Genomic DNA, 14,305 nt, shown 5'->3' with positions numbered 1-14,305 from the left:
AAATGCACAGTAAACATTACACTCACACATGTTCCAAAAGAATAAAGACATCTCACTTTGTCCTCTCTCACTGTCATTCAATCCACAGCTAAATGGGTGAGAAACAACTCATACTGACAGACCCATTCATCAGAAAGCATTGGGAAACCTCACAAGAGCTCAGAAGAACAGGTTTCTGGCTGTGACTTGAAGTAAAGGCCTTGGAAATCTACCCCATTCTTTACTCTCAACACTGAAATATCTGAAGTAGCTAAGACTGTAAATTAGAAAAATATGAGATGAGGATAGGTAGCCTAACAGACAAGTACGTGGCAGATTGTTGCTGAATTAGAGCCAAGTGTTGAAGATCAGATCGAGAATTCAACTAATTCAATCTGTAGCTAATTTGTGCAGCTCAACTGCTTTGTCGACGGGGAGCAATCCGCAGTTGCTATGACTACACGTAACTAAGGAGATTTGTTGACATTGGCAACCGGACGTTCTTGGCAGCTGTCCCCACGTAACCTAGATACCAAACATTTAGCCTTTTTATAGAAAAGTATTTACTTTTCATTGAGACACGCTTTATATATGCAATGGACTCCAGTACGTTATACTACTCCTTGGACCTCGTTTCTGGTAGCGGTTTAACTTTGAGCAGTGAGCAAAAAGCTTTCCTGCAGACTTCCCTGGTCATTCTGAAGAGGAACAACAAATTCAATCGTGTCCTGTTTTGGGGCAAGATTCTGGGCATAAAGGGTGACTATTTCATTGCTCAAGGGGTTTCAGAGGATGAGATGACGGATAAAAAGAGCCTTTACAGGTAAGAGGTGCAAATGAAATAGTTTTAGAGCCTCTAGTCTATTTTACTACAGGCATATTATTATAGCTAGCCTGCATTTTGCTGTTGTCACTTGTGGCTTTGGAGTTGTGAACCATTCTCCTATTCAATATGTTCTCTCTCTCTATGTGTGCCCTCTTGCACACGTGTTTGTGTCTTTTCCCTACTCCAGTTTCAACTGTGTGGACTGGCACTTGCTTCCCCCTGCCACTGAGGCAATGCTAGCGGAAGTTTCTGCTACAGCAAAGGGTCGCTTCGTGGGAGACCCCTCACATGAGTATGAGCACACCGAGATACGGCGGCAAGGGGAGGGGGACGAGGCTGTGGAGGAGGAAGTCGTGGTGGGGACAAGTGTGACGAATTATATTGTTTAATTTTGAGCTTATTGTGTTTTGTTTATTAATAAGTGTCAGTGATTAATGTACAGTGACTAGATTCATATGACCGTCGTGACTGTGTGTGGTATTATTGCAGAAGAGTGATGACTAGTTTGTTTGGGTGTTGTGACAGATGTTTGGTAATGGCTGTTTGGTTTGTGTTGCAGGTTAAGGTGAAAGAGGAGAAGAGGCTGGCCTCCACTGTCCACACCATTGATAAGGAGGTGTCTGTGGTCCCGCGCGGTGCCTTCATCAAGAGTCCCCATGGCCTGGTGCAGACCAATCGCAGCTTTGAGGGTAAAGCTACTTTTCAAAGTTATTAATGAAATGGATGGCTCCACGTAGAGTGTGGTGGTTCCTAGTTGAGAATGTGGTCTGACTGCGGAGACTAGTAACCGGAAGGTTGCAAGTTCAAATCCCCGAGCTGACAAGGTACAAATCTGTCGTTCTGCCCCTGAACAGGCAGTTAACCCACTGTTCCTAGGCCGTCATTGAAAATAATTATTTGTTCTTAACTGACTTGCCTAGTTAAATAAAGGTAAAATAAAAAATAAAAGATGGGACACAGCTGTGTGTGTTACTGGCTCGAGAGGACGACTCAGCTGTGTAGCTCAGTGTGTTGGAACCAGAATCCAGACCGTCATTTATCTCACACTGTACATTGTACATCTATAGAGTACACACATTTGTGTGTTTTCTTTTTCATACACATACAGAATCACATCATACTATCAGTTACTGAGTGAGTGAATCTGTTCTGTCTATTCTGTAGGTCTGTCCTCATTGGAGGCAGGTAAACTCAGCTACTTCCTGCACTTCACTGAGCCGCAGAAACTGAAGAAGAAATCCATCCTGGAGCTGGCTGACCTCAACCCCTCCATTGATTTCCTGGATCCTTTGAGTGAGGATATCCCCAAAGGTAACAGAGTTCCAAATCTCTCACTACACCACTCCTTTACAGTTATCCTACCGTTCCCCCCATGGGTGGGGTTTCTTTCCCACATGTTGTCTGTCTTTAGAAATATAACCAGTTCCTTGAAAGTACCACCCATTTGTGGGAGACAAAAATGTAATACGAACATGACATTACTAATGTTTGGCATGCTCTGATTTTTTATTTATTTAACTTTTATTTTACCTGGTAAGTTGACTTAGAACACATTCTCATTTACAGAAATTACCTGGGGAATAGTCCAATGGTCACTCTCTATTATACTAAACTAGCCTTTTAATTGGTGCTAATGATAATTTGGGTTGGCAGTTGAGAGCCCAGTTTATCAAGGCATCCTCCTCTGCAGGGCCGGCTCTAGCCTTTTGGGGGACCTAAGCAGGATTTGGTTTGGGGGGCCCACCACACTGCAAAACATTTGTGGCCCCCCTTTTGTCGATGGAGAGACACATTTTAGTTTTAAAGTTAATTTCTTGTAATTCTATACATTTTGCTATGGAGTGGAGAGAAAACAGCAATTTTATAACACATTTCATGCAATTCTACTTGTTTTGCCATGGGGCAGATTTTTCTTTGCAGTTTTACAGCAAATTTCCTTCAAATTCTACCCATTTTGCCATGGGATGGAGATTTTTCAGTTTTAAAGCACAGTTCCTGCAATTCTACACATTTGGTAATAACTTATGCCATGTTAATATGATATCTGAGTGAGAATGACTAACAAAATCAATGGGGTTCTCCTGAAGGTCAGGGCCCCTGGGCACGTGCCCTGTGTGCCCGGTCCATATTCGGCCATGGTTTTATTTCTACATGTAAGTCAATTAAGAACAAATTCTTACTTACAATGGTGATTTGTTAAACACACCAATAAACAATTACACTATACATATCTATATACACATCAATTACACAATACATAAGAAAGCAAACTCAAAATACGAAAATAAAAACACAATCATATGAAACAAATACATTCTTCAGTAAAAAGGCCCTCTAACATCCATCTGAATTGCCTTAGAGGCACCAAATCCAACAACTTTAAAGGACTTCTGGAGATCATGTCACATTATAGGTGTCAAAAAAAATGAATGCAGATTTACCTAACTTGTGGAGATTGAAGGGAAATCCAGGGTAAGCCATCCCGATGGGTATTTGGGTATTTGTTCACTCAGGTTCCCTTTGTCTAATATTAGGTTTTGGTTGAAGATCTGATAACATTCAGTATCAAAAATATGCAGAAGTAGAGAAAATTAGAAAGGGCGCAAATACTTTTTCACAGCACTGTATTTATAAGAGGGGCACCATCCAAAGTATGTATGCATACAGTACCAGACAAAAGTTTGGACACACCTACTTATTCAAGGGTTTTTCTTTAGTTGGACTATTTTTTACATTGTAGAATAATAGTGAAGACATCAAAACTATGAAATAACACATATGGAATCATGTAGTAAGCAAAAAAGTGTTAAACAAATCAAAATATATTTTATATTTGAGATTCTTCAAATAGCCACCCTTTGCCTTGATGACAGCTTTACACACTCTTGGCATTCTCTCAACCAGCTTCATGAGGTAGTTGCCTGGAATGCATTTCAATTAACAGGTGTGCCTTGTTAAAAGTACATTTTTGGAATTTCTTTCTTTCTGAATGCATTTGAGCCAATAAGTTGTGTTGTGGTAAACAGGAGATAGCCCTATTTGGTAAAAGACCAAATCCATATTATGTCAAAGAACAGCTCAAATAAGCAAAGAGAAACGACAGTCCATCATTACTTTAAGACATGAAGGTCAGTCAATCTGTAAAATTTCAAGAACTTTGAAAGTTTCTTCAAGTCGCAAAAACCATCAAGCGCTATGATGAAACTGGCTCTCATGAGGACCACCACAGGAAAGGAAGACCCAGAGTTACCTCTGCTGCAGAGTATACGTTCACTAGTTAACTGCACCACAGATCTCAACCCAAAAGAATGCTTCAGAGTTCAAGTAACAGACATCTCAACATCAACTGTTCAGAGGAGACTGTGTGAATCAGGCCTTCATGGTAGAATTGCTACAAAGAAACCATCACTAAAAGACACCAATAAGAAGAGACATTAGATCGGTGGAAATCTGTTCTTTGGTCTGAATTTGAGTCCAAATTTGAGATTTTTGGTTCCAACCGCCGCGTCTTTGTGAGACAGAGTATGGCACACTTAATCAGCAAGACTACCACAGCATTCTGCAGGGATATGCCATCCCATCTGGTTTGCGCTTAGTGGGACTATCATTTGTTTTTCAATATGACAATGACAAAACACACCTCCAGGCTGTGTAAGGGCTATTTGACCAAGAAGGGGAGTGATGGTGCTGCATCAGATGACCTGGCCTCCACAATCACCGACCTCAACCCAATTGAGACGGTTTGGGATGAGTTGGACCGCAGAGCGAAGGAAAAGCAGCCAACAAGTGCTCAGCATATGGGAACTCCTTCAAGACTGTTAGAAAATCATTCCTCATGAAGCTGGTTTAGAGAATGCCAAGAGTTTTCAAAATTGTCTTATGGCTTTATTTTTTTTTTTGACCCTTTCCTCCCCTTCATCTACACCGATTTAACAAGTGACAACAATAACATCATAGATTTCCCCTGGTCAGTCTGTCAGTTTATATCTGGATGATATCAAACTGTAGTTTGTCTAAACAGACATATATCACAATTTGTTTGTGGTGTGGGTGCTGTGGAAAAGTGAGAGGCTCTGGGCACACAGCAGTATCTGTCTAAAACATCACAGCTGTTCATTTCAAAGGGATGAGCATCTCTGTGGTGTGTGAATGTGTGTGCAGCTTTCCCAAACCAGCTTACATTACACAGCTGTCCCAGTGACAGCATCACCCTCACTGAGAACTTAACGGCCAGGCCTCAAGCCTTTGCTGAAGGGAGCGAGAGACCCAGACTAAAGACAGTTTAAGGAGAAAATGATGGATCTCCATCGAAAGTGCTTTCCTCTGGTATCTCTGAGTGAAGCTACCCCTCTCACCACAGCGATCCTCTTATCGACTTCTGATTTATGCCAATACTCCTTCCATGCCTGTTCTCCCATTGGGTTCCTCCCTATGCCACGTGTGAGTTTGAAACCGCCAGTGTGTTTCAGTGGAAAGTATACTTATCTGGACACCATCACTGAACAGCTTCTCAAATCACGTCAACCTGGCAGGAGTGTCTTTGGGTCATGGAAGATGAATCTCTCCCAACAGACAAAGAGCCATTGTGAAACACCTCAAAATAGACCCTATTTCTGGAATCTCTGTTTCTAGATATCTCTTGCAAAAGGTTTCAATTAATTTCCCGCCCCATAGCATTGTGAAACTGAAATATGAGAGAAAAACAGTATCAGAACAGCTGACACAATTTACTGGAATTGCTGTTCCTAGATAGCTCTGGCACAAGGTTTAATTTCATGTTTAATGCTTTGATAATTGGGGAGGTTCCAGATGAATGAATTATTTCCAAGACGTCCTGGAGCCTCCTGATTAATGGTGCAGTGAATCTGCGGTGAGAGAATTCTGCTAGGCTCCCATTCAGCATGAACAGTGTTCTCTGGCTATGGGTGATGGCCATGAGCAGACAGCTGCTCCACCAGGCCACCCTGATATTTAGAGTCAGGGAAAGGACTTACTAAACCCTTCTAAATTATTGAGCTATCAGCCAACTGTTACCTTTTTCTGTGTAGACTTCTTTACATAGGGAAGAGTGGATTCAGTTAATGAGGGAGTAATGTGAGACATGTACACGGTCTCTGTTTATGAAAGGTCATGGACGAGCAGCAGTTTGTGTGATCAACTTCATAATCCATATACTTGTGTGTGTAGGGTCGTGGAGCTTGCAGTTTGAGCGTGGCAGCACAGTGTGTGTGATCCGTAGCATGCTGTGGCTGGGCCTGACCTCCTTCCATGTACCCATGACCCCCCAGCACGGATACATCTACATGGGCGACGGACTGAAGAACCTGGACCTGCCCTTCATGCTTTAAAGAGCCAGTGAGATCCAGAGCTGGAGAGCCAACACCTACCACTTATCTAAACTGAGAATCATCATCAACCTCTCATCTGAGCAAGCAGTGTTTCATCCCCACCCAAAACAGTTCTATTTAGGCAAGAGATGTTTCTTTACTGTTATTTAAAGTAAATAAACAAACTAAAATAATTAATTATTTGTGATTTACCTCCACATGCACTTGGTTCATTTCTGTCAATAGGCCCAGTAAATGCTTACTTCCACACTCATGCAAACACACATGGTGGAGGGAGAAAAAGCAAATCCGATTTATTTGCACATCTGGGTTGTCTTGAAGTACAACATCCCACCTACATCAAAACAGTGTAACACTGACCCAATTGATCTTACAGCAAGGGCTCTAGTCAATCTGTATTGCTGAAGCGTTACAGATTCCGCAATAGAAATGTAAAGGTAATGCCCGATTGAGCTGACATATGCAGTGGTTACCGTGAATGCAGTCTCTGGTAAAGCTGGAACATTGCTTTTAAAATGTCAATCACGCTGTAAAGCTGAACTGCCGCGATGCGGATTGAATAGAGCCCCTAAATGTGGAGTTTAATAGTTTTGTTGCAGGGCATCTTCAAAAAGGTCAAATGACAGAATGGGTTTCCAATGGGCAATGTCCACCAATAGATAAAAAGGCTGGACAAATACAGATGCTCCCCCAGCTTTTCCAATGGCTAGTTCTCGAAGTCAATGGAGCTCCAAATGGGCCAGGAGTACTATAAGGAAGGACGTCCAATAGAACTGTTGTACCCCATCTCTGTCCCGCCCACACTGACTCCTGCTGCTGTGAGTTGACATGCCCCCAGGTCATCAATGTTTCAGGTAGAGGATTTTCTTGCCGTACTGTACGTTGTTTCCGAGAGCTGGGTGGCCGACAGAGTTGCGGTTTTTACACCACTTCAGCCCTGTCCTATAGATGGGCTTCACTGAATCAATGGACCAGCGAGTCAGATAGCTGTGATGCAACAACACAGGTGTGAGTTAGTCAGAGAGAGGATTCACAAGAGTTAGTTGAAAGGTGTCATGACGTTGGCCTGGGGGTAGGTTTATGACAGTCATAAATATCTCTTCCCCCCTTTTTCCTCTCTCTACCCTACTGATGTTACATTTGAAAACCCCTTGGTTAACAGAGAGTCTGGGAACATCAGATGGTGGGGGGAAATGAACTATATTCTGGTAATCTGACCAATTGAACATATGTAGTGGTACTTAATGAATATGATGTCAGTTCGGTTGTCACTTGAGACATTCTCATCAATGATAAGATGACAAACTCTACAGTGTAAAGTCTACACATCAGAGTTATCGGATTCACATGGAATTGTTGTTCAATTTAAATGTCTGAATATGAAATTATTTATGATGGGATGAAATGTGATTTTAGCTTCTAAAATGTGAGAATTGGGTTTTCATGAGTGAATTAGGCCCGACCTCAGTGGCCCGCCCACGTGAAGAGACATAGGTTGTAAACTATGAAACACACCCCTTTTCTCCCTCCACTATATAAGCCCTTGACGAGGATGTGAGGACGACGGTCCGATGTCAGAATGGTTCAGATAATAACTACAGAACGAAGCCAACATCAGCGTGAGCTTTGGTTGCGAATGGTATGAACTTTGAACTCTTATTCACTACAGAAGTGATACCTCCTAGCCGTTGAGTTAGCAACAGCAGCTGCAAACGAGGGTTAGGAAGGAACAGACAGAGTATCCCGTCTATCACACAACAACGTTACTACAACGTATCCAATTGACCACCAGAGACATTCTGCAAAGGACAAAGGTCTCGGTTTGGCAACACGGCCTTCCATCTACCACCAACCTACCGAAGCGCAGCTCAAAGTAAATATTTATTGCATTTTCCTTTTCCAAATGGGCGGTAATTTAGAATGCATAAAATACTGTATTTACGAAAGCACAGCTTCTTCCTTTGGTCCTCAGTCTTCCCGCTCTTTCACTCAAACCCAGACCTTTTCTTTTGTGTAACCAGCTGTCATATCTGTTCCGCCCGCTAGGGACGTTTTCCCTTTATGACGTAATTTGTAATCAAGGTATAATTCATTCTGTATATATGTAATTCTGTGTGATTAGTTAGGTACTTAGTAAATAAATAATTTAACCCAATTTTGTATTGCTGATTCAAGTTGTTAGCCAGGGATTGTTAAGATATCTGAAAGTTGGAAATTCTTGGTTAAGACTGAATTAAGGTGACGATTAATATTGACTGCTATTGATGTAAAATATTACTAGGTCTTTAAGAGTTTATTCAGAAGATAACAGCTCTATAAATATTATTTTATGGTGCCCCGACTCTAGTTAATTACATTTACATGATTAGCTCAATCAGGTAATATTAATTACGGAGAAATGATTTTATAGTATAGCATGTCATATCACTTAATCCGGCATAGCCAAAGACACGACAAAGGTAATGTCATGAGAGGTCTAACAAGAAACAATACAGGTGTGAGAGGGTAGATACTGATGGGGTCAAACACACTCGTTACCTGTTGAGCTGTGGCTTGGGCTTCTTTGGGATGTGTCCCTCTGGTAGTGTTGGTTTGTGATCTGGGAGCAGACCTGGAGTAGAAAAGAGAGTACTTTTACCACTTTGAAGAGAATACATTTCATAATAGTTGTGCATCCAGAGCAGACACACACAGCATCATACCTGCTCTGTGAGCCATCTGCACACAGATGGCGATCTTGCGGTGCTCCTAGGCACAGAGACCAGTGACTCTACGAGGCAGCATTCCTCCATCAGACCTGATGAACTGACTGAGCAACAGGACATCCTAACAAATACAAACACAGGGAATTACTGTCTATGAGCTCATAGAACAGGCACACATATTGACATAAAATGCATGAGACATGGCAGATGTGAGTGTGGACCAGCACTGTTCATCTCACTCTGTTATTCTGGCAGAACAGTCGAGAGGCAGTAAAAATGCAGTCAGGTATCACTGAAACACTTACTGTGTAGTTGTATTTGTTCTGCAGGTTCCATCGATAGATGGGGCACTGGGCTGTGGCATTGGGTGGCTGTGGTCCACTTGGGGTATCCTCAGTTGTTCCCTCAATCTGAGAAAAGAATGCAATGCTTGTCAACGAATAAATAAGCACCACACAAATACTTCCATCAATCTACTGTTCACACAGTTCACATTTACTAGCCATCTAGATAAGTGTTCATACTTAACACAATGGTATAGAGCTCGTCTTATATTTTATATCCTGAAGTGTGTGGATACTGTATTGACTAAAATGCGAGATAAAAGTAACCCATCGCCACTCAAACAGTGTACAATGATGAACCAACAGGTCAGCAAGCTTGTCACTTACTATTGTTGTTTTTCATTCTTTCTTTTCCACGACTGTAAACACAAACAACATAATCAATGTCAAAGTTAGTATAGCTACAATCCAGGGCATGTCATTCAAGCAGTGTTTCATAACAAACCGGTGTTGTGCTGAAAAGCTTCCCCGTCGTGCTTTTCCCTATTATGGCTTTTCCGACATTTAAAAAAATATATTTCTGTTTTAGTTAAGAATGTAGATACAGTAGTAATAATAAAATAATAATAACAATAATAAATAAAAAAAATGTGTACTCTGGGCAAAAAATAAAGTTCAAATATGTAAGTCAACATGAGTGCAGAGGAAATGGGGCAAACTAGATCCCAACTATCTCGGCCATACACGATTTGAGGTCTCGAAGGGAAAAGCGCGGACTTGGAAGATGACAAGGGGGTTATCTGCCCTAAAATATGCGTGGAACACCAGAGGCCTCATATAGAGGAGACTCGTCGGAACACTCATAAAATAAAGTCAGCAGCCTCCAGAACCACCACACCAGCAGGTTTAAAAAAAAAAAAAATTTTATTTAACCTTTATTTAACCAGGTAGGCTAGTTGAGAACAAGTTCTCATTTACAACTGCGACCTGGCCAAGATAAAGCAAAGCAGTGCGACACAAACACAGAGTTACACGTGGAATAAACAAGCGTACAGTCAATAACACAATAGAAAAAAAAGAAAGTATATATACAGTGTGTGCAAATGGCGTGAGGTGGTAAGGCAATAAATAGTCCATAGTAGCGAAGTAATTACAATTGAGCAGATTAAACACTGGAGTGATAAATGAGCAGATGATGATGTGCAAGTAGTGATACTGGTGTGCAAATGAGCAGAAAAGTAAATAAAAACAATATGGGGATGAGGTAGGTAGATTGGGTGGGCTATTTACAGATGGACTATGTACAGCTGCAGCGATCGGTTAGCTGCTCAGATAGCTGATGTTAAAAGTTAGTGAGGGAAATGTAAGTCTCCAGCTTCAGCGATTTTTGCAATTCGTTCCAGTCACTGGCAGCAGAGAACTAGAAGGAAAGGCGGCCAAAGGAGGTGCTGGCTTTGGGGTTGACCAGTGAGATATACCTGCTGGAGCGCATGCTATTGGTGGGTGTTGCTATCGTGACTAGTGAGCTGAGGCGGAGATACCTAGCATAGACTTATAGATGACCTGGAGCCAGCGGGTCTGGCGACGAATATGTAGCGAGGACCAGCCGACTAGAGCATACAGGTCGCAGTGGTGGGTGGTATAAGGGGCTCTGGTAACAAAATGGATGGCACTGTGATAGACTTGGCGGTAAGTTTGGCGGCGTGAGTGAAGGAGGCTTTGTTGCGAAATAGAAAGCCGATTCTAGATTTGATTTTGGATTGGAGATGTTTGATATGCGTCTGGAAGGAGAGTTTACCGTCTAGCCAGACACCACACCAGCGGCCTCCACCCCAGCGGCCTCCACACCAGCGGCCTCCACACCAGCGGCCTCCACACCAGCGGCCTCCACCCCAGCTACTGATAAACAAATGTATGTACAGTGGGGCAAAAATGGCTGAAAATGGCTAAAAGTATTTAGTCAGCCACCAATTGTGCAAGTTCTCCCACTTAAAAAGATGAGAGGGGCCTGTAATTTTCATCATAGGTACACTTCAACTATGACGGACAAAATTAGAAGAAAAAAAATCACATTGTAGGATTTTTAATGAATTTATTTGCAAATTATGATGGAAAATAAGTATTTGGTCACCTACAAACAAACAAGATTTCTGGCTCTCACAGACCTGTAACTTCTTCTTTAAGAGGCTCCTCTGTCCTCCACTCGTTACCTGTATTAATGGCACCTGTTTGAACTTGTTATCAGTATAAAAGACACCTGTCCACAACCTCAAACAGTCACACTGCAAACTCCACTATGGCCAAGACCAAAGAGCTGTCAAAGGACACCGGAAACAAAATTGTAGACCTGCACCAGGCTGGGAAGACTGAATCTGCAATAGGTAAGCAGCTTGGTTTGAAGAAATCAACTGTGGGAGCAAATATTAGGAAATGGAAGACATACAAGACCACTGAATCTCCCTCGATCTGGGGCTCCATGCAAGATCTCACGCCGTGGGGTCAAAATGATCACAAGAACGGTGAGCAAAAATCCCATAACCACACGGGGGGACCTAGTGAATGACCTGCAGAGAGCTGGGACCAAAGTAACAAAGCCTACCATCAGTAACAGACTACGCCGCCAGGGACTCAAATCCTGCAGTGCTAGACGTGTCCCCCTGCTTAAGCCAGTACATGTCCAGGCCCGTCTGAAGTTTGCTAGAGAGCATTTGGATGATCCAGAAGAAGATTGGGAGAATGTCATATGGTCAGATGAAACCAAAATATAACTTTTTGGTAAAAACTCAACTCGTAGTGTTTGGAGGACAAAGAATGCTGAGTTGCTTCCAAAGAACACCATACCTACTGTGAAGCATGGGGTGGAAACATCATGCTTTGGGGCTGTTTTTCTGCATAGGGACAGATCCGTGTAAAGGAAAGAATGAATGGGGCCATGTATCGTGAGATTTTGAGTGAAAACCTCCTTCCATCAGCAAGGGCATTGAAGATGAAATGTGGCTGGGTCTTTCAGCATGACAATGATTCCAAACACACCGCCCGGGCAACGAAGGAGTGGCTTCGTAAGAAGCATTTCAAGGTCCTGGAGTGGCCTAGCCAGTCTCCAGATCTCAACCCCATAGAAAATCTTTGGAGGGAGTTGAAAATCCGTGTTGCCCAGCAACAGCCCCAAAACATCACTGCTCTAGAGGAGATCTGCATGGAGGAATGGGCCAAAATACCAGCAACAGTGTGTGAAAACCTTGTCAAACGTTTTCTGTAAGTCTTCACCTCTGTCATTACCAACAAAGGGTATATAACAAAGTATTGAGATAATCTTTTGTTATTGACCAAATACTTATTTTCCACCATAATTTGCAAATAAATTCATTAAAAAGTATACCTATGATGAAAATTACAGGCCTCTCATCTTTTTAAGTGGGAAAACTTGCACAATTGGTGGCTGACTAAATACTTTTTTGCCCCACTGTATGTAATCTTGTCAGATTGATCCATTTGTATCTCTCAGTACACTTACAGGTACATTTTTCCAGGTGTTGCAGAGGCAAATATGTATATGTGCTGTTGTCTAGAATCGGCCCATATACATTTATCACAATCAACAGAACTGGTCCAAATATGGAGTTGGAACGTGAGGTAAGACTGTTGCACATACAGTGTTTACATATACTGTGTGTGTGTGATTAATCTGTGTATTTATGAGGAAAACCTAAATTGTTGTTTTTCCATGTAAACAGGATTTACCTTCATTGTCTTTTTTTCTGTCAGACCATCACCATAACATTTATATGGATCTTTCATCTTTGATCCAACTTCTGACTAGATGGCCACTAAAACACATGTATTTAAATAATTGTGTTACAAGAAACCTATACTATTCCCTTGTTCCTGCTTGCTCTGAAAAAAATACATGTAAAAGATCTATAGACTACTTGACATTATGTTTTGCTAAATGACCTGAGTCAACTGTGGCACTTCTGTGGGAAGGTGGACAATAATGAGGAAGACGCTAACTGGGCAATTGCTTGTTCACTTCTGAAGGCACATTTTTACGAGTACGAATTTGTATAAGCAGTCATATTTCTAGAGGTAGTATTATCCACTTTGTCTGATAATGAAACACTTGTAATTCAAGAAATGTATTTAATGTTTTAAATATATGAATATTTTTCATCATAAATTTCAGATTGGTTGGTACGCGTCCAGTGAGGGGGGGGGGGATTCTGGCAGAGGGGGAGCTTTTCGGCACAACACCGGCGAGCTAGTTTAGATGATATACTGCTAGTTCATGCAACTGCAACATGGTCGTTCAAATGATCGAACTTATTATCAACTAGCACAATTATGCCTTTAACCTTTGATGCCTTAAATAATCATTTTCGAAGGGCAAAGATTACTAAATGGATGCGCTATTTTAGCTAGCTACAATTTCCAACGCTAACAGAGTGAACTGTCATATGGCTACAACAGGATCCAACAAGAAACTCACTGTGTCGAATTCCTCTGCTTTGAATATTTCCAAAAACCAAGAGCTGAGGGCAACTTGTTTTCCTCTGAAAGGCACTCATATTGCTGCAGCTGGCTACACATTTAAACCCAGAAAGAGAGATCCATATGTACCCAAGCACACAGCGCGGTGCCATCTTGGAATGTTGACCTTTTTCTTCTTCTCTGCTATAATGGCGTTTGCAGAAATGCAACGTGCATTCCGCCACCTACTGTACGAGTAGTGAACAGGAAGAAAAGAGGATTGCGGTCAGAATGCAGTATAACTGCACTATGCGGCAAATACTGCTTCGAAAATAACACCGTTTTTTTATTGCAGTAATTTTGCAATGTAACTGGAATTAGAGTGCAGTATAACCACAGTTCAGTTATTCTGTAATTACTGCATCCAAAATACCACAGTCGACTGCAGTTACTTCATTTTTACTGCACTTTCAAAACTGCAATCTTTTTTTGTAAGGGAATGGAAAATGGATAAATCATAAACCTATCCCATTCCTTCAGTCACATTCCATTCAAGATAACATCCCACAGGCTCAAGGGCCTGGGAGGGGCAAACATCTTCTGACAGTATTCCCTGCAATGTTTCAGCTGTTACCCATCTAGCACATTTGGTTATTTGGAAGTTGTGGGAACGTATGTATTTGGTTTCACATTGGT

General features: G+C 41.8%; 2 protein-coding genes across 3 annotated transcripts; one reads left to right on the top strand and one right to left on the bottom strand.

Annotated features, from left to right (window-relative positions):
* Positions 1–560: 560 nt before the first annotated feature.
* LOC139407191 (radial spoke head component 9) lies at positions 561–6,192 on the top strand. The gene is made up of 5 exons (XM_071150749.1): positions 561–802; positions 993–1,161; positions 1,365–1,494; positions 1,970–2,116; positions 5,993–6,192. The coding sequence occupies exons 1-5, from the start codon at positions 576–578 to the stop codon at positions 6,151–6,153; spliced, it is 834 nt and encodes a 277-aa protein (XP_071006850.1). The 5' UTR covers positions 561–575; the 3' UTR covers positions 6,154–6,192.
* Positions 2,882–13,817, bottom strand: LOC139407192 (large ribosomal subunit protein mL66-like). Of its 2 annotated transcripts, none has more exons than XM_071150750.1 (6): positions 13,760–13,817; positions 9,530–9,561; positions 9,164–9,268; positions 8,856–8,979; positions 8,692–8,764; positions 2,882–7,140 (listed from the first exon to the last, which is right to left on the bottom strand). In XM_071150750.1, exons 3-6 carry the CDS (start codon positions 9,220–9,222, stop codon positions 7,133–7,135), a joined length of 264 nt encoding a protein of 87 aa, XP_071006851.1. In that variant the 5' UTR covers positions 9,223–9,268; positions 9,530–9,561; positions 13,760–13,817; the 3' UTR covers positions 2,882–7,132. The 2 variants fall into 2 exon arrangements, with proteins under 2 accessions (XP_071006851.1, XP_071006852.1); XM_071150751.1 differs by having other exon boundaries at positions 4,690–7,140; positions 13,629–13,803.
* Positions 13,818–14,305: the final 488 nt, after the last annotated feature.

Source organism: Oncorhynchus clarkii, chromosome 4 (assembly GCF_045791955.1).
Source record: "Oncorhynchus clarkii lewisi isolate Uvic-CL-2024 chromosome 4, UVic_Ocla_1.0, whole genome shotgun sequence".
NCBI lineage: Eukaryota > Metazoa > Chordata > Actinopteri > Salmoniformes > Salmonidae > Oncorhynchus > Oncorhynchus clarkii.
The sequence above is the reverse complement of the archived record's forward strand: the minus strand, read 5'-3'. Positions and strand labels throughout refer to the sequence as shown.